The sequence below is a fragment of the Chelon labrosus genome (assembly GCF_963514085.1).
Source record: "Chelon labrosus genome assembly, chromosome: 12".
NCBI classification, from domain to species: domain Eukaryota; kingdom Metazoa; phylum Chordata; class Actinopteri; order Mugiliformes; family Mugilidae; genus Chelon; species Chelon labrosus.
Window position 1 is genome coordinate 7473348 of NC_140345.1, and position 25763 is coordinate 7499110.

The 25763-nt window shown below is 43.3% G+C and overlaps 2 protein-coding genes across 2 annotated transcripts; both read right to left on the minus strand.

The window, feature by feature from the left end:
• megf8 (multiple EGF-like-domains 8) lies at positions 1–21241 on the minus strand. The gene is made up of 44 exons (XM_084556563.1): positions 20485–21241; positions 19687–19876; positions 19410–19573; positions 19094–19303; positions 18744–18924; positions 18412–18500; positions 17899–18112; positions 17623–17806; positions 16873–17018; positions 16672–16782; positions 16389–16540; positions 16192–16293; positions 15837–15984; positions 15282–15445; positions 14726–14929; positions 14320–14517; positions 13891–14151; positions 13659–13777; positions 13423–13554; positions 12708–12821; positions 12518–12601; positions 12108–12347; positions 11792–11976; positions 11403–11616; positions 11046–11286; positions 10799–10931; positions 9435–9685; positions 9100–9210; positions 8892–9010; positions 8509–8746; positions 8254–8425; positions 7931–8094; positions 7672–7807; positions 7346–7577; positions 7142–7268; positions 6846–7056; positions 6476–6690; positions 6182–6377; positions 5892–6060; positions 5604–5796; positions 5334–5504; positions 5080–5210; positions 3357–3489; positions 1–3186 (listed from the first exon to the last, which is right to left on the minus strand). The coding sequence occupies exons 1-44, from the start codon at positions 20506–20508 to the stop codon at positions 1687–1689; spliced, it is 8673 nt and encodes a 2890-aa protein (XP_084412689.1). The 5' UTR covers positions 20509–21241; the 3' UTR covers positions 1–1686.
• Positions 21242–21673: 432 nt separating this feature from the next.
• On the minus strand, positions 21674–25477 carry trim35-28 (tripartite motif containing 35-28). Its single transcript, XM_084556735.1, has 6 exons — positions 24761–25477; positions 24119–24214; positions 23441–23671; positions 23321–23343; positions 23111–23229; positions 21674–22958 (listed from the first exon to the last, which is right to left on the minus strand). The coding sequence occupies exons 1-6, from the start codon at positions 25181–25183 to the stop codon at positions 22423–22425; spliced, it is 1428 nt and encodes a 475-aa protein (XP_084412861.1). The 5' UTR covers positions 25184–25477; the 3' UTR covers positions 21674–22422.
• Positions 25478–25763: the final 286 nt, after the last annotated feature.

The window sequence follows — 25763 nt, forward strand, 5'->3', positions numbered from 1 at the left end:
TCATGTTCCACAGACTTTATTTCAGCTGACTCAGGACAGAATTTTCACACAGTCTTCTGTACAACACTGTTCCCTTCTTTAAACAAAAAAACAACAAACACAACAAAAAATTATGTACAAAAATAAAGTATGTTAAAAAAAACACACGAAGACACAAGACATAAAAAATGTTTTAATGCGCATTCGTGGAGGGCTGCTATAGATAGTAACAGTATTCATCTGAGCTTTAGTTTGCTGCAACTCATGAAAAAAATAAAGTTTTGTTTGTTTGATAAGAAGCCAGCAGCACCATTCGGTTCATCAAAGACAATGTGTGCCATCTGAGCCTGAACGACCCCCCCACTCTCACATTTCACATGAATAGTGGGGCTCGTTGGCTCCATGCAGTGCAAAAAGGAAAACAAAAATACTAACGCCAACACAAACCGGGGAAGAAGTAATTCAGTCTAAAAATGCTATCAAATCTTCCCGAAATCTCTCACCAGGAGAACTTTCTAGTGTAACTATTTCCTCTTTCATTGTGATTTCAACTGAGTAACATTTTTCAGTGTGTATGTTCCTTTTTTTTTTATCAAATTGTAGTCTGATTGGTGAATACAATCATCTAAGCAGGCAGGATACCTGGAAAAAAAAAAGCCATCCAGCAAAACTAGCCAAACACTAACATACATTTCCTGTGAACAAAATGTAATTAAATGTTTTTTTTTAAAAGATGACATTGTTTTTCATATTTTTTGTGGACAAGTTCTGTTAATATTATAGCATCATTAACTGAAGACTAATATTGAAAACATCACTCATAATTTCTTTTACAAAAACAACTTATGAAACAAAATGTTCTCCTTACGTCCACAAGGAGCTGTGACACGCTCACACTTCCATTAACACAAGTATTAAGTGTAAGCCAGATGACTCACAGGCAAGGCAAGAAGTGAAGGCAGATGAGCAGAGAGACAAATAATGTAACAGAGCAGGTGAATGAATATGCAAAAACATACTCAGGAGTCTGCTTAACATATACTCGTAGCTTAGAAGCCTGCCATATACCTAGTTGCAACTATAAATCGCTCATATTGACTATGATATAAAAACCATCTCGCAAGCAGCTTCTATTTTTTTTTTTTTTCCAGCACTGGGCTGACAATCAAAACCTTGCACATTATCTGAACCAATTTAAGTCTTTTGTTCTTAATGGCAACTTTGATTGTCACTTTTTTGGGGTATAAAGCACATGTTGGTTCCAAAGCTAGCATGTTTGTTTTTTTCTTTTAACAGCTCTGTTTGTCAATGCGAATAATTTTACCAGGAGTCCAGTTTCAGTCGTGCGAGATTGAAACTGGACTGTGCTCATACCTCTTTAGTGATCACAGACACAACGTGACAGTATTTTGATACGCGTAGCAGTTGTAGTGCATTCTAGAGAGACAGCCGGCTTGGTCATGTGAAGCACTGAAATACAGTATAGCAATACATAATACAATAAAAGACATGTATTAATTCATTATACAGTGTATGTACATCTCTGTTCAAAATGCTCTAGTGATCTGCCGCTGACATAACTCTTTCTTTTGGACTTTTGCCCTGCGGCTATGTTTCAAAAAATTAATTTATTTTATACCAAACACTTTACAAGCTTATTCCATCCTTCTCATCTCTGTCTTTCATTTATATCTTTTGCTTGTTTCCCTACATAGCCATAGTGGTCAGGTGCTGATGCCCTAGCAGCCCCTTGCGGCCCGCACCTGCCCCTGGATGCCCCCCTCCATTGCCATGGCCACAGTATTCTTGCAGGTTCTGACGCAAAGTAACCAGAGCAGAGCCCAGACAGGCACGATTTGGAGCCAAGACGCCCCCAGGCAGCTGGAAGAGGACGGTGGCTACCCCAGCCATGCCATCATCTGTGGGCTCCAGGGTGATTGGCCCTACCTTAAAGGAGGAGTAGGAAAAGCCCATGAGCTGAGAGAGGAAAGGGTCGGAGCGGCAAAAGTGCTGGTAGCCGCTGTACGTGGTTGAGTGGTGATGATGTGAGGCCGGGGCGCCAGCTGTGGTGCTGGCATAGTGATGGGTGTTCAGGTAATGCAGCGGCAGGTGCTGGCCGGTGTTGACCCCTCCACCCAAGGTGAGGTGGTGGTGGTGGTGGGCTGTGGGTCCGGAGCCTGGGTCATGTTTATAAGAGACGGCTCCTGCTCTACCCCTCTGGCCCACCACCACTCCACCTAACTTGCACGTGCGGGCATGAGCAAGTGATACAGTGCTGCCCCCTACCCCCCCACCAGCTGAAGGCAGGTAAATGAGCTGAGGCTCCTCCGGCTCAAGGTATATGGTGAGTTTAGCAAAGGGCCTTGATGCCATTTTGGTCATCTCTTGAATGTGGCGACGCTGCTCCCGACGGAAATCCAGGAACTGCTTAACCTTCCACAAGAGGACACAGACAGACAAGAAGAGGAAAAAACAGGAGAAGAAAACAGAGAAGAAAACAAAAAGATCGATGTGGGCTTGGTCCTGTCGCAGAAACAGCAGGCCTTGGGACTCCCCCTGCTTCTCAGCAGTTCCCACCCCCCTCAGAGCGATGTAGAAGCGGCTTGATTTCAGGGAGTGCACCTCATGTGGGAAGGTGATGACAACACGATCTCGAACACCTCGGACAATCAACACCGTCTGTGGTTTCCACACGGTGATGTAGGTAATGAGTCCTTCAGCACGCTCTTCTCTTATTTCTCTCTCTGCCCCTGGAGGTTTTGCTTGAAGTTGCAACGGGTTGTGGGAGAGCACGGGACCTCCAAGGCTGGACGAGGCGTTTGCAAACACCTTTATAGGGGACGGAGGTGAATCCTTATCTGCTCCAGTAGTTGCCCCCCGAGTCGCTGACTCGTCCTCAATCTTGATGGCGTGAATCCCTGTGTATCGGTCCACATCCACAATGAAGGTGTCATGAGAGTTAGACACATAGACCTCCACCTCACCAAAGGTAACATCAATTGTGACCCGAATGTCCACATTTGTGAACTTTGGCTGGGCAGCGAAGAACACGGTGCGGCCCTTGGGCAAGTTGCGAATAGTAGGATCATGAAAGCAGTTGGTTTGGGATGTGGGGTCAAAGCAGCACTCTGTGTCCACATTGAACTGACGGTAACACTGACGTCCATTCACTGGTGTGCCATTGAAGGAATCCTTGCACTTTGCACACTAAAGAGAAGAGAAAAACAAAAACAATCTGAGCAACACACAGTCATGGACGCACTTTTTCCTCAACTTAAAAAAGAAAAGAAATCCAAGGATATATTTTGATACGGAACACCATTTCTTTGTAGATAAATATGTTGTCAACATTCTGTAAACACAATCTCTATGCATACTTGTTGCCTGTAGCAGTCTTTCCGGTCCGTCTGAGGGCTACTAAGGCAGGAGGACGTCTCCGTGTTGTTTTGGCAGGGGCAACCTGTACCATCATGTTCATTACATGTGTCTGCATGGCCATTACACTGACACCTGCAATGAAGAGGAGACATTAATATACTAAATAAGAAAAAAACTGTGTATCAATAAACATTTTAAATTTTCATTTCTTTCACATTTTTAGCACTGATTCTTGGGAATTTGGATAAAACAGGTTTTAATTTTGAAAATAAAAAATTAGTTAAATTAAAAAATCTGAAAGTATATCATTATAGACCAAGGTCTTTTTTTTTTTTTATAGAATAGGCATTTTCCAGTTATTACTTTGTTTTTGTCAACACCGTCAGACACAATAAAAAGCAAATTATTTTTCACTTATTTGGTCTAATATGTATTTTGAGTTTTTAAATCATGATCTGGCATTCTTAGCACACAAATATGCTGTTAAATGTTGAATATTCACTTATATTCATTTTTTATACTGTTTCATGTGTACTCCTTTAAAAGATTTAACATCATACAACGTTTACTTTAAGCCTAAATAGAAAAAGTTAAATTTTTTTATTTAACAAACATATTTTAGTATTGAAAGAGACTATTACTTTAATAACTCAACAGTACTGAAGGAACATATTGTAAGCATATTCATTGAAAACAAATAAAACTCCCTCTGACGGTGGTGACTTTAGACCTGACGGTGGTGACAGTGGCCTCTTTACAACATACAATTCCAAAATGTATACCACTCAAGTCAATGGCTTCTTGCTTAACAACTTTATTTAACTATTTAGTCCAAAAAATTACAATCTTGAACACTGTGTTAACAATTGTTTAAAGAATTATAAGGTACACTTAAGCAATATCATTATTAAAAGTACCCCATCCCCATATATTGAAACATCAAATCATAGTAAAAAATAAAGTCATTACCAGTAGGCATAATGTATAATGCATCACTGACATCATCTTAAACTGTCATCTAGTGCCCCCTACTCATAAAATAATACATTATATTCTTCTGTAAACTGTATACTTGACGTGAAGAACAGATACAAATAACACTTGTGAGCACTGTGGCACTCTCCTCCACAGATAGCTGCTGCCTAGCCATAACTTCCTAAAATATATACAGTCAAACTTGAGTGTAATGACTATAAAACTGGGGGGAATTACAGTGAATGTTAGATTTGGTTAGATGTTGTCATGCCATTTTCATTTGGCGTTAGTCATTGGAGATGCATAGCCTATGTAGGTAGGTGCACTATGTGCATCCCAAATGACGTAAGCCAAATGAACATGGCATAAAGGTGAATTTCATTATTCATGAAAATGTTATTAATTTTCAAGAGAATTAGCACTTTTCTTAGTGGGACATGTTTTTGCCAAGAATCGGTGTTAGGCATGGGAACATTTCTCTACCAGTTTTGTGTTGCTGCAAGATCAGATAGACAAAACAACACTGATGGCATGGTACGTTAAGAAAGACTCATCATTTAGCAGAACAATATGCATTGCATTGTATTCTACTGTAAGTTATGCAATATCTGGCATTATGTTTTGCGATCGTGGACATGGCAAACACTTTTTAAAGCTTGATATCATTTTATGCATAACAATTAAAGACTTATAGTGCACAGCATGGGAGTCCATAAACTGCTCAGCTGGAAACGTAACGTAACTCACTTCTCACACTTCCCCTGCAGTAGGAAGTAGCCACTGAGGCAGCTCTCACACTTGTCCCCTACGCTGTTGTTCTGGCAATTCACACATACGGCATTATCTTCTGTGGGACCTTCAAACACCCAGTTCTGAATCTGATAAACAGATAAAGAGAGAGCTCTCTGAATGAATTAGAACAAAGACTGTGTGCAACATAAAAAGATAAGTCAACTTATGGTACTTGTTTTTGCATATAATCAAGGAAAAGCTATATTTACACTGCTGGGGTCCAGAGGAAATAGCCGCGGATTGTCAAGGGCCTTCTTATGTTCATCCCGGGACAGACACACAGCGCTGTTTCCCTTGCAAAACTCCCGACATGGATGACAAGTTCCACCCCCTTTGGCTGAGCCCACAAACAGAGGCTTACACTTCTCACAATGCTTACCCTAGAGTTGGGGCAAAGAGAAATCAATATTCACCACTGAATGAATATATATAAAAACAGTGTTTACATTGTGTGGATGTGTTCTACTAAAAGCACTTACTATAGTGTTATTGTGGCACTCGAGACAAACATCGGGTTTGTTCACACCAGCACAGTTGCTGTGCTTGTTGCAGCTACACTGAGAGGAACAGTTATCCCCGACAAAGCCAAAGTGGCACTGGCAAATGCCTGGTGACACACACGTCCCGTTCACACAGCCCTGGGCACAGACTGGCTCACACTGACCAGAAACACTGTACAGGAGAAAAGCAAAAAGGAGGTGATTTGGGTTCCAAAGACTGTGAGGAAAAATATGGTGGTTATGTTTTTAACTATTCTCATGTATTACCTGCTCAGTATGTAACCCTGTTTGCAGGTGCAGTGGTATCCCTGGGGTAGGTCATGGCAGTCCTGAGTGCTGTTGCAGTGGTGATGGCCGTTAGCACACTCGTCCTCCTCTGGACAGTGGAGGAAAGACCAGCTGCTGTTTCTCAGAGGGCAAACACCTTCACTCACACCTGACAGAGATAAATGTAGAAAGGTGAACAAATCAGTGATCAGAAAGGCATACACTGAAATGAATTGTTTATTCCCTGAGCCGTTCAGTGTCTTGAACCATCAACATAAATCTTTTCTCACCATCTAGTCCTCCTTGCAGACAGCGTCCAGCCCCATTGCCATCCCGAGCAGCACACCAGCCACACTGAGGCCTGGCAATGCACTGGGAGCACTGGGTGAGTTGGGAGCACTGAGGGGAGCAGGAGTCGCCTCCAGAGAGCAATCGACCACACTGGCCTGCCTCACAGCGGAGGGGCACAAATGACGGGCTCATGCACTACGGGAAAGGGAGAGAGGTTAGCATTATGTGAAGTTTTTGTTATTAAATCAAAAATGCTAAATACTCTGTACAGGTCAAGCTGTCTACAGTCTTACCTGCTGCAGAGCCATGCTCCACACACAGTGCTGCCAGCCCCCATCAGAGCCTCTGGAGCCCAGACAGAGACTGCAGTTATGGAGACTGTGACAGGGGGGAGGGCATGGCAGAGGAGGAGATGACTCCACCTGCATGGGTGAGACGTTGAGCAGGGCGTAGCTGAAACACGTCCAGTCATAAGTTGGGTTCACACTCAGGATGCGCCTGGTCTCGCCTGGTGGAAGAACAACACAGTAAAAGCTTTTACTTTTTGTGTGAACAAAAATGCCCAAAATCATAATCATAATAATTCACCTATAAGCTACTAGGTTTGTTGTTCAGCAACAGACTGAATCCTACAACATTAGTTAACTTCATGCACCTATGTACCTGTGCGTTTGAACTGACGAGTCCACATGCATTTGCCAGAAGCGGTACACTTAGGGCAGTCAGAAGCCTCACAGCTTGTCTCAGTGCAGTTGCTGGACAGGAAAATCTCCCTCTGGTTGATCCGGCAGTCATGTTCAGATGTACAGCTAACAGAACTGCTGATACAAGCCCCCTCTGGACAGTTGGTGCACCATTTACACTGTAAAGCAGGCTGGGAAATGTAGTAAAGAACAGATTTTAATTGCGGCCTCTCTTTGAGCAAATAACTGTGCTACAGTAAGGGCACTGGATGTTACCTGTGATGGAGTGGAGAATGTTTTGGGGTGTCGAGCAAGGCATTCACTGCAAGTCTTGAGTCTGCGACACTGGTCTGGTTGACGAGGGGTTGGAGAACAGGGAGACTGGCCGGTGAAGCAGCCCATTCTAACAGAATCGAGAACAGAATTGTAAGGTGGACATCCTTTAGTTGCAGTAGATAGTTGCTTCAGCCAAAGCGTTACCTCTCAGCAGTATCAGAAGAAGCACATGTTCCCCTACACCAGACACAGCTGCCTGTGGTGGTATTGCATGCCTCAGGTGTGGGTAGCAGAGCACAGGGGTCAGAGGGCACCGTCAGCGTTAGAAGTCTGCCGAGTGTGACACCGTTGAAGCCTCCTGACAGAAAGAGGCGACCGCCCCAGCTCGTCATGGCAAGAGACACCGAACGATTTACTGGATCTCCTACAGCTGAGACTGAAGCACAGAGGTGAAAAGTGGTTAAGTTATGTGACGTTATGATTTATAAATCAGCATAACTTAATGTGCATCTAGGCAATAAGATGATCACCTGGTTGTATCCAGGTGTTACAGTTGATCTGATACAAGGACACAGAGTTACTGTAGTCTTCCGCTTCTGTTCTCCCGCCAACAATGACCATGGTGTCTTTGATCAACGCTGCAGCATGGAAGAAACGTGATAGGGGCTAAAATGGAAAAAGATGTAAAGCAAAAATAGATATGTTATTTTTATGCAGTTGACTGATATGGGGTAACTGCTTGTGTAATTTTAAGAGGATTACAGAAACGATTTGAGCTCAGCTTTTTACCTTATTACCCTGTGAAGGGACCAGCAAAGACCAGGTGAGGTTGGGGTAATAGAGACTGTAGAGTTCGCCTGATGGTTCCACTGTCTCCACATGGAAGCGGTAGCCTCCAAAGACATAGATGGCATCAGTCTGCTCATGGTAGACTGCAGAGTGGCCATATAAACCTGTACACAATACACAAAACTGGTTTAAGTTCAGAAAAATATAATACTTGTTGTGTTTTTTACACATTTTCATAATAAGAGCCAATTCTGTACTTAAATAAACGGTGCATCACTTAATAAGATACTGCGTAAAAACTATGTTCCAAAGTAACAAAATACCTGTAGGTGGTGTGCCAGTGTGGGGGGCAATTGTCCAGTTTCCAGTATGAGGGCTGAACTCAAGCAGATGATGATTGAAGCCATTCTCTGGAGAGTAACCTCCAATCAACAGCACAGAAGAGTCTCGTCGTACAGTTAAAGTGTGACCTGCCACTGGAGGCAGCACTGAGCTCTGTTAGAGGTAGAAGAAAATTTAATTGGTTTGATGTCAAACGTCAGATTCATTTGTATTTCAGCAATAAGTCAAATCCTAACCTTATGTTCTCTCCAGACCAAACTGCTGAGATTGAGACTCCATGTATCCGTGGCAACACCATTTTGAGTGGCACCACCCACCACCAACATGAAGTTGTGACCGCCCCCGTGGCCCCCAGAACCAGAGTCATGACTGGTCAGCAGTGCAGAGGCATGGTGATAGCGAGCGTTAGGAGTCATGCCTTCTTCCACAGAGCTTGTCAACATTTGGGTCCAACGATGCTCCAACACAGAATATCTAAACCAACGAGTGGGGATTGTGTTATTGTACATGCATAACAGACAGAACACTACACTTCATGTGTCAAGTATGACAATACCTAAACATTTCATAACATGAGAACTATTCAAAACATTTGCAATCTCAAGTTACATTTTCCTACCTGTAGACATTACCCAGAATCCCCTCTGACAGAGAAAGCCCCCCATACATCCATAGGTTGCCCTGTGGTCCAGATACTAAGGAATGTCCCATCCTGTGTAGGAACCTGTGGGCTTGGTTCTGTGAAACAAGAGTCCAGTAAATATAAATATATGTTTGTGTGCGCTGGGCTGAGTAATTCATGAATTGCACATCTGTTCGGTCCCTACCACTGTCAGTTGTGTGTCCAGCAGTGTTTCCCAAACCAAGCTGTTGGAGTCCCGAGGAACAGAGCAGTCTGAGCCAGCCCAGCCGTCTGAGCACACACACACACCCAGAGACTAAGATAAAAAAAAAAATGCATTGGTTAGCTAGATAAGAACATGTGGTCTCATTTTTAGAATTTAGTATTTTCAAGTTATTCATTTTATACAGTATACAATACAAAATAAAAACTTAAATAGCTTTAGTACTCAACATTTTACAAACTATAGAAATAAATTATCTTTAAGTCAAACAAATAAACTGAAAAAAGAAGTCTAACTTTTTAATCAAAAATTCTTACTGTGTTACAAACTCCTCTTCCTTCTGCGATTCCACAATCCTGAGGGCATATTGGCCGGTCACAGTGTGGTCCCCCATATCCCTGGTGGCACTGGCAGAGCCCACCTTGGCACTGGGTTCCACCTGGACATGCAGATGATCCCTCTTCACCCTCATCAGAGCTCTGCTGACACCGTCGTACCCAGAAAGATGCATTGAACCCTTGAGGTTTGTTTGAAGAGACGTTGGCTTCGTAGTAGACTGAGATCACACCTGGTGGTAGAAGAGAAGATACAATACTGTGACAGTGACTTTACACCAGGGGTGGGCCATCAGGGCCAGCAAAGCCCTCTCTGCTGACCTAAACTTTATCAAAATTGCTGACTAACATTTTAATACTTTACCATTAATCTTATTAAATTATTCCCAATAGCCTCTTCTTTTCATTTTATTGCTTGTCCTACGGTAGCGTCACCATTTTCTCGTCCTCTGATTGGGGGGTCAGAGAGTTGCTCCGTTTAAGCAAGCTAGTGGATCATGTTCATCTCTTGCGAGCTGCACAACCAAATTGCCGCCGTTAACACTTCAAAAGCTATTTGTTGAACCCAAGATGGTGGAAGGAGGAGAGGCTATCAGTTTGGTTGCAGATCTTCTTAGAAAGTCATTTTCATGGTGGACTTCGAAGGAAAACTGGATATTGTGAGGAAAGGCCGCCCAATCCTGGAGCTAGCTAGCCTGACCCAGGGTGTGTCCGCCACTTTCAGTACAGCAACTATAAGCGCTATGAGGAGAACTCTGAATTGCTCTGGTGAGTAAAATAAATTATATTTACATCTATTATGTATAGTTTTGCCATTTGACATAGTTTCTTGCCTTAGTAAAGGCATTCATCTCGCTATATGAGATACCCGTCTAGGATGCAACGTCCTGTTTTATTGCATATCAATATGGAGTTGATGGTTCCTATAGCAGTGGCGTCATAACGATTGTATTAGGAAGTGTTTTGAATGAGGTTGGAGGGCATTGACGTCCTAGGTGGAAAATGCACGACCCGCCACTACTTTATACTATGCGTGAGTACTTGCCAACTGTGAAGCAGTTATGGCAACACATGGACTAGGGCGTAAATTATGTGTTCATTACTTTAGGGGTGCTCAATACGTCAACTGCGGTCAGCATGGCATGTCGTCTATGGTATCATCTATCCTCACTATGGTATTTGGCACTTGATTGACATTAGTTAATGACGGCTTGACGTGCTGCAAAACTCTTGCGAGCTAAGTAGTTAGGCTTCCAATTTATATCAACGAAAGAAGGGGTACTAAAATGAATGGGGGTGTTGCACCAAGTAAGGTAAATCACTAGTGACTAGTGTTTGAAGCATACCTGAGGTGGCCTCTACTGTGATTGGCTCAGTTCTTGTGGTGCCACAGAATGCGCCAATTAGGTTGTGATCAGAATGTACAACTCCATTGCCCAGAAATCGAGGAAGGCCATCAAACACATAAACATATGAGCTCTGCAAAATAAAGCACAGGGAATGTGTAATAAAGATGACGACTGTAAGGAAATGCTGACAATATATGAGTAACATGTTCATTTGTGTGTATCATCAGGTCATGTTTATACTCACTTTACAGTATGTATGAGAGTCTGGGTGTAGAGTGAGGGCTACTGGGGGACAGAGTTGTCGGGGCAGGCAAGGTGCCAGGTTCTCAGTCACAGACAGGACCCACAGACAATGAGAAAGTCCTGCTTTCCCCTCTGTGCCACTCCGCCATCCCAAAGAAGAGGACAGAGGAATGGTGGAAGATGAAGTGGAGGAGAGCAGGACAGAACGGCCCTGGCACTGGCGGTAGCATGTACCATTGTTCCTATAAGTCAAGGTAGACAAATTATGATGAAATCAAATCCCCCTCAGTTTAGACCCAAAGGAAGTTATTAAAAAAGTGCATTTAGTCATTCAGTGGTGTGGTGAAGATCTCCTTACCTCGGGTCACCGTAGTAACCAGGCAGGCAAGACTCACAATGTGGTCCCTGTGTATTGTGGGTGCAGTAGCACTGGCCTGTCTGGTTGTGACAGTATCCTTGGAGAGGATCACCGTGACCGTTACACTCGCAAGGAACACACCCGCCTCCACCAGCCAGAGCAGAGCCAAAGCTACCTGGACGGCAGTGCTCACAGTGAGGCCCTGTAGTCCAGTCTGAAAGACAACAAGAAAGAATCAACACTGGAACCCATAAATTACCTGATACATTTCTGTGTCCAATTGAAACAGTGGATCATGCAGATTCAGTTTTAAGAATTTTGAGTGTGAGCTAAGAAGAAAATGACAGAAAGACGAAGTTATCACTGAAATCCAGGAATTAGGGTCTCACCCTGGCATTCATCACAGATCCCCGGAGCAGTGATACAGGTGGAGTGGAAGTTGCAGCCACAGTCCCAATCACATTCAACACCACTCAGAACCAGAGTGGCAGGGTCCGAAGTCCACCCCAAGGAACATTCACATTCAAACCGTGGGCTGCCACTACACTGACCTTCACGACACTCATTGTAACAACTGTGAGCGGGAGAAAAATTATTTCAGATTTACAAAAAAGCTGCCTTGATGACAAAATGAGAAAGGTGACGATGACTTTTATGTCAAGAGAATTGAACTATAAATCAACACGTTTTTAGGCGGACACGTACGTCTGGTTGCAGTGCAGTGTGCCATCCCCCGTGTATCCTCTCTCACAGTGGCATTCGTAAGAGGTGGGAGTGTTGATGCAGGTGGCAAAGGGATGACAGTTGTGGAGACCGAGCCTGCATTCTTCTACATCCGGGCAAGTGGGGTAGGACCAGATTGCATCCTGCTCTTCGTCTTCCAAGTGCTCCAACTCCATTTCCATTTCAAGGGGTCGAGGTGGGGCCGAAGTCTGGGGCTCAGGGCTGGGGCAGCAGGAGAAGTAGACATTATTATTAACAGGTATTCTCTATTTATCTATCATCCATCCACTTTGCTTAGGTACTATTTTAATTAGAAGCCCTACTAAAATATCTGAGGGCCCTACTAAAATATCTGATATCATATCATGAAAGTGTGAAGAGAGATATCTTACTTTGCAGCCCGTGCTTCAGCCACAGCTACACTGCAGTTATACACCGATGGATCATCCATTCCTGACCAGTCTCCCCTCAAACATCTGAAATGAAGGATTGGAAATATGCAATAAATACAAGGAAAGCAACACATTCACTGTCTCTGTGGAGTCTGTTGCCAAAGCACTGTTATAAGTCTGCCCTACTTACTTTCCAATGGTAGGGTTGTTGTAGTCACCACACCAGCCACACTGGAACGTTCGCAGGCAGTCAGTGCATGTGTTTAAAGCTGAACACTGCTTACACTGGGGAACTGAATGAACGCTGACAAGCAAGAGAATAAAGAATATGAATAACTGACATATTGATCTATGAATCAATTCAACTCAACTCACTGACAAAATATGCCTCAAGGTTGGCATGTTTTTCTTTTTAGAAGAGTGTACAACTGCATGTGTTCTAACTGAAGTTATCAATAAAAAGTAAGTAAAGATAGTTGCGACAGTAAGCATCTGGACAGTTAGATATTTTTTTTCATGGTTTGTGCAGCACGGTCAATTTAAAATGAAATAATGGCCACCACATTAGTGGCAAGTCTCAGCTTAACATGAATAGACTAATATCATTATGAGTGTGTGAGATATAGCCCCTTGCGCAGTACCCAAATTGCAAAGGTTCAAAGCAATAGGACACTAGGCAACAAAATGTTTCCTGAGGAGCCCTCTGTCAGCATGACTAGGAAACAGGTGGACACAGTCTGATGGATAACAATGAGAAAATTATAAATCCATAAATTACTTAATTGTATTATCCTTGAAAGACCCAAAAATGTGTAGCTGTCCAAATACTTACAGTCTAGACAGTAAAATAGATTTGTCTGACTCAAAAAACCACAACATCAAATATGTTAAAAACATCCTTTTACCTGTCGTACCAGTCCCTGCACTCTCCATAGGGGTATTTTGTGAGGTATGCAGCAAAATAGAAGCAGGCCTGTGCTGACTCACACCATGCACACTGGCTGGAGTTAGAGAGGCACTCACCACACGTCTTTCTCCTTTACAAGAAAAAAGAAGGAGAATAAAACAAAAGTCAGTTATTGGTTCAGGTTAGGTTAAAATAACTCCAATAATGTTAAAAGGAGTTTTTTTTTTATCTCACTGGTTGCAAACTTTAGGACACCCTCCTGGGTCACGTATGGATCCATCTAGTCTTCCCCGTCGACTGCACTGGTAGTCTCCTTTCTTGCTGGAGTTTATCTGCCACTCGCAATAAGGGTCCTGAAGGCCAAGAGTAGCATTGCATGAGTGAAGAATGTGACCTAAATTAAACTATACTACATCTGCAGGATAATGAAACGCAAACGTTTTTTTAGGTTTTATCTGTGTTGTACCTGAGTGCATGCAGAGCAGTCTCTGTACTCTTCACACAATGTGCAGTGCTGGGGGGCTAACAGCAGATGGCGCTGTCCTCCTCCCTTGCCTTCAACCTTCTCTCCTTCAGGGCAGAGTTCCATATCTGGGCTGTCCCGCAATAGGCAACGGGACAAAGACGGGCACCAGCCACAAGACTGGTCAGATAGACACGCCAGACAGGACATGTAGCCTGAGCAGGAACCTGAGCGGTAGGGCTCCAAGAACAGGAAGGAGATCTCCTGCAAGAAGCGGAATGAGGTAAGTGTTCTGCTACTGTTGCGTAAGTCAAGGAAACACACTGTGCAGAAAAATGACTGAAATGTAAATGAGCAAGGAATACCAACTTAAGTTGGCTGTTTATTTTTTACTACTCATAGGTTAAACATCTTAGCAATGTCAGTACTCACACTTCCTCCTGGCAATGTTCTGTTCCAGATCAGGGCCATCTCACTGGTCTGTCCTGAGCCTGAGTTGTTAAGGTAGCCCTCAGCCTGGACTAGGTAATGGTTACCCCGGGTCAGGTTAGAGAACAGTCTACTCCCATCTGTCCGAGCCAGCAGCTTCAACTCCTTTTCCTGCTGGGCTGCCCAGCGACCAACCACCTCCTGATCATCCATCCAACAGTTTCAGAGTATTAGAGAGAAAGAAAATGTGGACAATACTTAAGTAACATTAAAGATCCTTCACATTTGTATAATTAAAATACAACAGCACATTTTGGAATAAATCCAATAATGTACATACTGGAATATTCCATGTCCAGGAAGACTTTAAAAACTACAATTTCTATTGTTGATGTGCACTTTTCCTCACCAGTTGGCTGGAGTTGGGCCCTGATGCCATTCGAGCCTCAAAGTGTAACCTCTGGATGCGAGCCCACATGGAGACGGTCTCTGTAGGAGGGGGTGCAGGTGGAGGAGCCCCCCACAACGGGTGGATGAAGCCCCTGAACTGTAGGGCCACGTCCATTTCTGTGGTGGGGCTGAGGATGATGGTGGTGCTGCGGAGGATGGACACCTGGTGGAGAGGGGAAGAGGATGGAGGATAGTGGAGGATGGATGGAAGTGGAGACACATCAACAGAAGCACTATTCTCTACAAACTGCTCCACTAGCTCGACAAACTACTTGAAAAGAGAATCTTGTCTATGCAAAATGAACAGAGAAAAGGACAAAAGAGAGAAGTGAGCAAAAGTAAACGCAGTAAGGGGGGAAACAAGAGACAATCATAATATTCAAGTTGAAGAACTTCAGTGAAGTCAAAGTGACAAAGCAATGTTGGAAGAAGGAAGGAGGAGTAAGTATAAGCAGAGAAGGAAGTAGTTACAACCACAACTAGTACAGTTAGCACTTGAGATTTGGACTCCGTACCTTGTCAGGCTGGGAGTCGTTGCGGGGGTGCTGGAAGGTGAGCAGGTGCAGTCCCGGGACATAGTTCTCGGTGCGACAGGAGTGGAGGGAGGTTAGGAAAAGGGTACGCTCCCCCCACCAGCCGTACGCCCCTGAGATCTGGTCCACACGGCACGCACTTCGCTCTGTGAGACCGAGAGGGAGAGGTCAGCACACAAATAAAACATCTGACCTCGAAAAATCTCATAATACAGCAGTTTCCTATTGTGTACTACTGTACAGAAATGAGTGCGATCTATGACTCTTGTGTGAAGCGTGTTCAAAGGGAGTCAAATGATTTGACCTCACTGCAACAAAAGAAGTATTCAACTGGACAGACAAGTCAAACCATAGTCTGAGTAATCTGTCCAATCTCAGCATGGTGTAATCAAGTCATTGTACTTAACCTCTGAAACACGCCCAACATGAGTCTAGTCCCTCCCATGTCAACTCCCAACATCATTACTTTTTTTTTTTTTTTTTTTTAAAGTCTAGACCATTCTCTTCTGCCCTCCTTCCTCCCTCCCTGGGTCTCACCTGACACTGGTAGACAGGACTCATTCTGAACACACCAGCCAAATTCACCAGGCGCACGGGCCAGAGATGCTGGAGTGCCACTAAACACCAGACAGGACTGGCAGTCAGACAAGAAGCGAGCGAGGCCCAAGCACCCAGTGCTGCCACACTGTGGACAGAAAACAGACACGCAATGGCTGTAAACCAGTGTAATCCAGTGAGGCATTCATACAGACACATCAAAGTAAAGAAAGAAACAAAATGGTGTTTGATAACATGGGAATGGATATGAAACTTACATTTGGAATATGTTTAAATGATTATGAATCAGTCTAGCATAAAGCAAAGTACAAGGTTGTTCTGAAGGAAGAATTACCGGGTTTGTGGGCTGGTATTCTCTACACCGGCCTTCGCACCAGCTGCACTCTGGGTTCTTCAGGCACATACTTTCATCTAGTGCCTCAGCACAAACAGCGTCCTGGTAAGCGAACACACACAGGTAAACAAAGAAATTTAGCTCCATAAGTTATTTTGTCATATGACTTGTAATTTCTCGCCTGTCCTTTCACTCACCCTGTCACCTTGATCGCTACTGACAAACAGTGGCACTTTGTATGCCACAAGGTCTCCACGGGCGACTCCACTGTAACCCCCAGCAACCAGCAGCACTCGTCCCTCCATCACAGCAGCAACGTGTGAGTAACGCCCCTTCACAGAATCACCACCTGAGAAAAAGGGAGGTTGTGAAGTATGTTCACAAGTAACAACCACCAAGCAACAAGCTGTAGATACAAATCACATTGAGGGTTTTAGATTGTGAAATTTGCGGCAAACAAAACAATGAACGGAAACTCACTGCGTAACCATCTCTCCCCAGCAGACACCCACTGGTGACAGCCCAGATGGTAAAAGAAGATCTCTTCATCATAACACTTCTCTTCTTGATAGTGTATGTGTACATTCCCCCCTAAGAGAAAACAGAACAGAAAGCAGATTAGTATACACAGAGCTGCACTGATTAACAAAGCGTATTTCTCTTAATGTGCTTGAGTCTTACCATAGACCACCATGTAGTTTCCAATGACCGTGGCTGAGTGGAAAGCTCTCTCTCTGGGGCCAGTTGCTGGGAAACGTGAACGGAAGGATGTCCAAAACCGCCTTTCCACGTGGAACACGTCGGTGTTGTTCACCCTCACACTAAACCTTAAAAATATACAGCAAGCCTACTTTTAGTGTCCACGAAGAACTTTGTGTACTGGTTGGAATATTGTTCAAAATGTTACATTTATTACCTCAAATAATCATTCTATCCTTTTTCCTTTTATTCTCAACTACTCTTATCATTGTATTTTTCTGGAGAGCTTTAAGGTTCAGTGAGTAGAATTCAGTGTCATTTAATGGTGAAGTTGCAAATTGCAAAAAGCTGAATACACCTCACCCTCTTCTTCTTAGAGTGAGGGAGAATCTACGGTGTAAGGTTTCTTTAGAACCGGTGTTTGGATGGATTGTTCTAGGCTACTGGTGAAACATCCTGCTCATTCTCCTAGATCATGTATGCACAATGTGACCGTATAAAGTACAATAAATGGGCCTGTCAATGTAGCAAAGAGATGGTAGCACGTACCTTGGCTCCAGAAAACCTGTGATCTGTACTACAGAAATGGGTTGGTCTAACTCTGTAACCCTCTCTGGAATATTTTTCTCCTATACTTTGTCTCGACGAAACTTTTCTATTAAATGCAGCATTCAGTGTTGATTGTTTCTGTTGTTTGTATTACTTATCCAGTCTGCATTAGAAGTTGTGTACCTGGCAGTGGTAGGCCTGTGGCCTCCATAGACTAGCAGTGTCCTGGATGGACTATGGAACACCATGGAGTGTCCAGCTGTGGCTGGGGGCTTCCCACCAGTGGGCTGAACCATCTCCCATCGTCCAGAGCCATTCAGACCAAACCGATACAGAGAAGAGGAAAACATATCCTCCTCAGTGCGCCCTGGAAAATAAGCTTTGTTAGATTCATTTTCCAAGGAATAAAAAAAAAATCAAAACACAAACTGTAAGGTGAAAATACATTATCAAACCCACCTCCAAACACATAGAGATTACTGTCTACTACAGCCGCAGCGTGATTAGCCAGTTTAGGAGCACCACGAGAATAGGAAAAGCCAAGCTGTTGCCAGTCATCATGGAGTGGCCGATAAATCCATACATCACTGGCCAGGGAGCCGTTGGCTAGCTCTCCACCAAAGATAACCATGTTGCCCTGGTACTCTACGGCCGTGTGGGAATGACGAGCCACCTGAACACAAAGGAAAGCCAATGAGTGCCGAAAGGAAAGGAACAACATCATTTATCTCATACACCTGAGATGACTAAGTATGTTTTTAATGACCACTCTAATTCAACATAAGCAAAGTCTCCGGGAACAGAAAATTCTAGCTGCAGAGACAAGGTTTCTCTGAATTCTTTGTTTAAAGATCAGACTACTGCAGAAGGCTGACAGAAACAAGATCACTTCAATGCTTGAAAACAGAGTAAATGAGATGCAAGAGCAGAAGGAAGAGTGCATGTTTGAGTGTATATCCACACAGCACTTACAGGAGAGTGACCATAAGACCTGCTTTCCCATTGGTTGGATGTGAAGTTGTATTTGATCAAGTCACCGAGAGCTCTGTTCAGGTCAAACCCTGCAGGGAAAATAAATAGTATTAAAACATAGTCGTTAACTATTAGAAACGCTACCACACATCATAAGAAAGACAACGATAATACTGTTAGTTAATTTAACAGGAATTACTTGTGATTGATAAACTGTGTTACAAGATAGAAGTCAATAAATCAATCAACTGTAATAAAAACTGACCGGAATGTTAGTTTGTCCTCTAAATATTATAACAAAAGCATAGAATCAAATTGTATGTTTTTCTCACCGCCAAATAAGTACATGGCTCCAGTAGAGGACAGGTACACGCCAGCAGAGCCAGTCCTGGGAGGTGTGTAGGGGTTTCCCTCACTCACACGCCACCACTGCCCTGCCCCACCGTCATCATGGAGACCAAGCTGGCAGCTGTGACCCAGGTAGCCTGGGTTACACAGACAGCGTTCTCCTTTCTGAGACCAAAAAAAAACAAAACAAAAAAAAACAAAAAACACAAAAAGTAAATCAAGAACTTTTCATTAAACTGCACACCCGACTGATTTAATCAAGGCCCATTCAGTGAAAGATGATTGACCTTGTGCCTGAATAATTGTGTGTTCATTCAATTTTCCCCTTGCCTACCTTGTCACACTGGCCACTCACAGAACAGGACTGTGTGCACAGAGGGGTTGTGCAAGATGGTCCTGCCCATCCTTGATGACAGTGGCACTTTGATGTAGAGGAATCACAGCGGCCGTGACCGCCACAGGCTCCAGGGCACAGAGAGAAGGTGTAGGTTGCATTGAAACCCAGGAGATTGTAGTTAGCATCACTGAAGAGATGTAACAGCATCTGGAACAAGGAGATCCACACAAGTTAACACTTCTTTTTTTTTTTTTTTTAAGAATAAATGTGCTGGTAAGACAGGAGTTTCCTTGATGACGTCCTAATTGGTTACCTTGCCAGACTTGGCTTCAATGGGTTGAGGCAAAGTGTGGCCACTCAGACTGGCTAGGAGAGGACTCTGGTAGGAGTCTCCATCATACACAAAGAGGTAGTCATACGTACACTCTGTGTCCATGAAGGTGAAATTCAAGACAATGCGGTGGCTGTTGCTGGGAGCTGGAAAATATAAAAACAGTGGTAAATGGTAATTCATTCCTGCTAGAAATCTAAACACTTAAAGTACACAACAGTCACACTGTGCACAATCTAACTATTTAACCAGATGATACCTTTAATAAGCCACTCGCAGTTCCCATTGACAGAGTAGTTTCCTGGTCCATCTGTGACATAGCCTGGCAGTCCCCTCAACACTTGCCTGTGTCCCTTACAGTCCCCTGCTTGGCACAGAGGTGTCCGAGCCCACAGCAGGAGTACGAGGACTAAGGAGACAGGGAGGGGGGAGGCCATCACTGGCACTGCCTGAAGGACAGGATAAAATGATGAGAACATGGAGATGGTCCCATTAGGCAGCAAATTTGTGCATCAACCGATTAAACTTAACCTACCATCTGATCTGCCACACAAAGCACATTAACTGAATGAGACTGTTACTAAAAAATCCAGGAGTCGTGCAATCTGATGGTCCCAAACGGTGACCCTTTGTAGATCAGTCTGAACTCACTGCAAGATTTCAGTTTAAGTCTACAGTAAACTGCAATGTCATCCACGTCGCACAACTGAACAGACTTTAAAAATGCTAGTGTTGTCTGCGCATTAACATACTCAGTGGTAGCACCTGGAAATAACACTGGTTCTGGTGGGGCTAACAACTGATAGTCCTATGAACACCAAAGCTAGCACGCAACAGTTACCATCAATCTCATAAAACAGGCAAAACTTGAAATATAATAAAACGTAGTTCTTTATACAAGGGAGCACCCCCCTCATTTTTTTTTTTAAATTGCCATTGTTGCATCCAGTAGGCTCTCCGCAGGCTATCACAACAAAGCTAACGTACAGCGTTGCTAAGCTAAGCTAGCTAACAGAATACCGTTAACAGCCTGGGGCCGTTAGCTGGTCATACTTACCAATTCCCGTCTCTTTGGCCGCATGGTAATTTACATTTTCGGTGATTCTTGTAACATTAGCTACAACATGAGCTAAGTACTCGCTGGCGAAGGCAGGAAACCTGACAACTTGAGCTAGTAGCTACAGAATCGTATCCACTGCAGAGGACAGCCAGCGACCGGGGCTGTGACAACTCTGCTAGCTTGGTTGCTAGCTAGCTGCAGCGGCTCCGACAAAATCCAGATGCGTAATCGTCAGTGGTTGCCGGGTCTATTGGATAATATCATTGTGCAGGCTGCGATTTCATTATGTAAGCACAGGATGCTATGTTTCAAAAACTCCAATAGCACACTCGTAGAAAATGCTCCATAGCATCGATGCGACTCCTGCTGTCCATGTTACGGTTAAATGCCGTTGTTTTGGTGTTTATGGCTGGCTAGCAGTGCTCGGTGGTTGGCAACACAAAAGACAGCGCCGCCAGTGGCCTGTCCCGCCACTGCCATCCAGCGGTGATGGGAAACAAGGCTTTAAACATCTGGATAGAAACCACGCACAGACAGTGTCGTATACTTGCCAATAGATTAGGTAGATTAGGGAAAACTTGTAATTTAACAACACAGCATCCATCTCCCTTTACGACTGTTATAATATCCAGTTTACGTTGAAAAGGAAAGGAGGTATTTTAACAGTTTGATCATTTGTGGTGTTGTTGTACTGAATTACACTCAAGTGTTTCTGTTATTCGGCCTATAGCTCACTGTCTAAAATGGGGTTGTCATATAATGAATATAGTAATTGAAGAGTACTACAAATCATGAAACAGTTGAACTGGCTTCTAAATATTGTGTATAGATTTTTTTTATTTTTTTTAAGTTCTCTATTTTCTATTGCTGATTTTAGCGTTTTGTTATATTTTATGTATGGTGTCGAGTGCCTGTACATTGCTGCTGCAACAGTGAAATTTCCCAGTTTGGGATTAATAAAGAAACTATTTATCTATCTATTTTAAACAAATGCTGAATACTATAAATGAAGCCAACATTTTGTGTAGTATTGTTAAATTAGAAAGCATTAATTTTCACTAGTGTAGCTAATGAACTGGCAAGTGAGTGTACAAATAATCCTGTTTTAAGTTCATAAATTTCAGCAATTATGTTTGAATATTTACAGTTGTAAATATTGTAAATAAGTAATTATGAACAAACTTAATTGATTTTAAAATATTTTATTGAAGAAGAGTCAGCGTATTCTGTTTTCACACTAAGCAGATTCACGGCAGCGGTAACAATACTTTATTGCCAAAGCAATGTCCTGATGAGTGCGACTACTTCATGGCAACACTTTGTGTAGTGAGTGACAAGATGATTACACACGATTGCAAATTATCGTACAAACCAACGAACCAAAACAGATTCAGTTTACAACAGAATCTTATAAAAGTAGTTAAACAAGTCATTAAAATAGATTTCCAAGCACAGAAGGAATTTCTTTGATTCTCAATGCAAATAAAATAAATCCAAACACAAAACTACTGCCATAACACCCCATTAAAATACAGAATCAAGCGATTCAAATTGTGCTGACACTGAATCTTTTTGTTTTATTGACCTACCAGACATTAACAACTGAATCGCAGCGTTTCCTTAAGCAAACTTTATCGTAGCCTGGGTTTTTTTCCCCCTTTTCTGGTCAGCTTCATTATGTTTGTGCAGTTATGTTAAGTAGTTTTTCTTTTCTTCTTTTTCTCATGTCTCTTGAAATGTGATTTTCTTATTCTAATCTTTCATCTGTCATCATTAGCAGATTTAAATCTTTTATTTGATGTTCTACATCTTTTTAGTGGTAAGCTGTGCTTGAGCTAAACTTGCCCTGCCTTTTTATTTGAAAATGTTTTTCACGGTCACTTTCAATCAAACAGCTTTGGGTCAAGAACCAGACTTCTGCAGTATTTTAGCATTTCATGATGTGTGTACAGCCATTTTTCCCGGAACCAGAACCATAGGTGTACTATGAAGGCCAGGGCCAAAAATAGGAAATATCCTCTCTTCGAACTTGTGTGGAAAAGTGACCAGGTGCTTTGCCGTTCCCCCATCCCAAAAGGACACCTCTCCTTTATCGATATTCAGCTTGATGCGAATCCTTTCAGGAGGTGGATGCAGCTGCAGCTCTGTACGCTCACTAGTCAGGGCGGTATACACCCCTTTGCTCAGTCCTATAGACCACACACCACGATTTGTTGACACTGTGAACTTCTTTTTACGGGCCACTGACTCATTGCATACCCCTACTATCCACTTGGGATTGTCACCGACAACGACATCCCATCTATGTTTCCCGGAGGTGTAACCTTCGGCACCTAAGACAAAGACACAGGGGTCAAAGCGCTCTGGGTTATCAGGGACGGTCAGCCGCTCGGAACTTTCCTTCATACTGGTCAGATCAGGACTCAACGACAGCCATGGAGAGGCTGTGTTCGGGTTCAGCAACACTGGATCTGCAAACACAGGAAGAAATGAGACACAAAGGTGTCATTTAGCGTCTTATAAGATTTGTTAAATATACGAACAGTTCTTAAAAGTATGCCAATACAATTACAGTTCCGCCAAATACAAGTCATTCCAAACTCCCATCATGTAATTCACTCACAATATTTGACATTGGTCTGCATGTTCTTCCATATCTTGAAGCTCAAACCACCAACATGCTTGCCCATGTTCAAAAGAGCACTGTCAGGAAGGCAAGGCTCCGCCTTAGGCCACTGGGTTCTAGAGCAGAGATGGCATTATGTTAAGTTAAAAAGAGATGTTTATAAATGAACAAAAAACACCAGAAATGTAAAGAGATGCAATGACTTACTTTCTTTTTAAAGCCCGGAAATTCTAAAACACAAAAGAGAGTGGATGAGATTAGCTCAAGTCATCTAAAACAGCTAAACAGAACAGACAAAACAAGATGGACTGAGCTGCTCTCTCTTACTCGCACTAGGGGCAGATCCTCATTGCCCATCTCTTTCTTCAGAGTCTCAATGTGCTTGTTCAGGGCGATGATGTCTTTTTCTGTGTCTTTAATCATCTCCGCTATGGCAGCAGTCTTCTCCTGCTCCTCAGTGGCCAGTGCTTGCAGACGCTGTTTTTCTTCTGCAATAAGCGCCTCGTGGAGCCTCTCATACTCAGCCTTGATCCGTTTTTCGGCTTCCCCAGCCTGATGCTGCGATGAGCCACAGATGATAGTTCACATATACAGTGCACATACAAACATGAAACAGGATATGCACAGTCTGTGATGTGTTGCATATGTTTTGTTATTTTTTTTTTGCATTGTATATACAGTTTTGTTTTTTGTGTACCATGCATTTACTATACAACCTTCTCACTCTCAATATGTTAGGGAAGAACTACTTCCTAATATCCAGCAACTGCTCATCTTTTTCTTTGTAATGTAATCCCGAGAGCCAATATCACGTACAAATATCTTTATGGTCGCTCTAGGGGGCTGTATTATTCACAGAAGTAAAAGATCAAAGTCAGGTATGGATCCAGTTTCCCTGCTGGAACTGGGTGAAGATGGAAGATGTCTGAATGCAATGGACAAGTTTTGCAGCTTGTGTGTAAGAAACTAGATTAATCATTAAATGCAGATGGACCGCAACTTTACCTTGATGTATGTCACTGCATTGCTGAATTTCCGTGTCATTTTCTTGTATGTTTCCACTTTCTTTTCAAAGATCTGGACTTTGAAGCTGAGCTCCCTCTGCAAGAAGCACATCATCACCAAGAGATATTTTAGGCAAGTGACCAGTACCAAGAAAAACAAGGACTCTGTACCGTGTTCTGGAATCAACGAGGGAAAGCGAAAATGGAGCATAATATTAATTTCAAATGCCGTTCCAGTCTTTGCTGCCAGATATTGGGCTCAGTTGTATGCCAGCTTGCTCACCCTTCCAAAACTGCAACTTTAATATTGCTGCGAAATTATAAGCTTGACTGCTGTGTTGGTCTGGGTGTATTTCCCTTTCTTTGGAAATATCAAACACAACCCAAAATGAACCTGGATGTTATTCTCAGGGTGTTTTTAGTGTGGTTAAGAAATGGGACTAGAGCAGGGTGAAAAAGGAGTGAAGAAATGAAAGCATAAAAGAGGACCTAAGAAAAAAGAACAGATGAGGAAAAACTGGCACATCAGGAATAAGGAAATATGTTAAATACAATAAGCTACGGGGTGTGGACGTATTCAGTCTTTGCTTCCTTTCTTGTCAGTATTTCCTTAACTGGTTTAAAGCTGGGCAGGGCTCTTTACCTTACATATCGGTACTCCATCCCTCAGAGAATGCAGCCTGTGCGTGTTGTGGAGAGAGACACATTCCACGCACAAAGGCTCCTCATCCTTCTCACAGTACAGCTCCAGCGGCTTCAGGTGCAGGTTACAGCTTTCCTCGTTTCGGCGAATCGGGTTCGGCCGCAAGTTTGCCTGTTTAAGAAATGTCTCGCAGGCGCTGCTGAGCGCACGGTTGGAGATGGCCTGCTCTTCCTGAAACGCCGTCCTGCAGACGGGACAGGCTTTGCTGTACTCGAAACTTCTCTGCAGGCACTCCCGACAGAAACTGTGGCTGCAGGGTAGCAACGCGGGGTCCCTGAATATGCCCTGACACACAGGGCATGTCAGGTCCTGCTGGAGCGGTAACTGGTCATCGGACATATCCTCATCCATGCTGTCAGCCATGATTTCACGGGCCTTCTTCAGTAAAGTTTCGTTATCAAGACCAACGGAAATCAACAGATAAAGGCAGCCACATCCGTGTTCTGGCTCTCTGTGATAAGTCACCGCCTCACGCCTTGCCTTATGCCGACGACCATTAATGAAATATTTTTATGTCGAAATAAATCGCATAAAAGCCGACAAAAACTACGCTCTCCCAGCGCGCACTAACTTATGTCTTACGCCGCTCCTTTTCCGTGTTTGTGACGATGACGCACAGTGAACTTGATCTGTGTTTCTACAACACTGCCCTCTAAAGGATCTGGCACGTATAACAGGTCAGGTTTTGGAGAAGTGCATACAGCGATCAGTCATAACATTAAAACCACTGACAGGAGAAGTAAATAACATTGACCATCTTGTGACAATTCAGTGTTCTGCTGGGAAACTTAGACCTGGCATTCATGTGGTTGTTACTCAGACATGTAGCACCCACTTAGACCAGACCAGGCACCCCCACCCCATAGAAACGACAACTCATAAAACATGGAAAACAGCACAAGGGGTTGACCTGGCCTCCCAGTTCACTAGATCCCAAACTGAT

Excerpts from the sequence above, each read along its gene's own strand:
- megf8 (XM_084556563.1), bottom strand. The coding sequence starts at position 20,508 with ATGCGGCCAAAGAGACGGGAATTG. Across the intron at positions 15,446-15,836 it reads GTCCTGTCTACCAGTGTCAG|AGCGAAGTGCGTGCCGTGTG; the intron begins GTGAGACCCAGG and ends TCGGTCTCACAG. Across the intron at positions 6,691-6,845 it reads TCGTCAGTTCAAACGCACAG|GCGAGACCAGGCGCATCCTG; the intron begins GTACATAGGTGC and ends TTCTTCCACCAG.
- trim35-28 (XM_084556735.1), bottom strand. The coding sequence starts at position 25,183 with ATGGCTGACAGCATGGATGAGGATATGTCCGATGACCAGTTACCGCTC. Across the intron at positions 23,672-24,118 it reads ATGCAGTGACATACATCAAG|CATCAGGCTGGGGAAGCCGA; the intron begins GTAAAGTTGCGG and ends GGCTCATCGCAG. Across the intron at positions 23,230-23,320 it reads TTCCGGGCTTTAAAAAGAAA|AACCCAGTGGCCTAAGGCGG; the intron begins GTAAGTCATTGC and ends TCTCTGCTCTAG.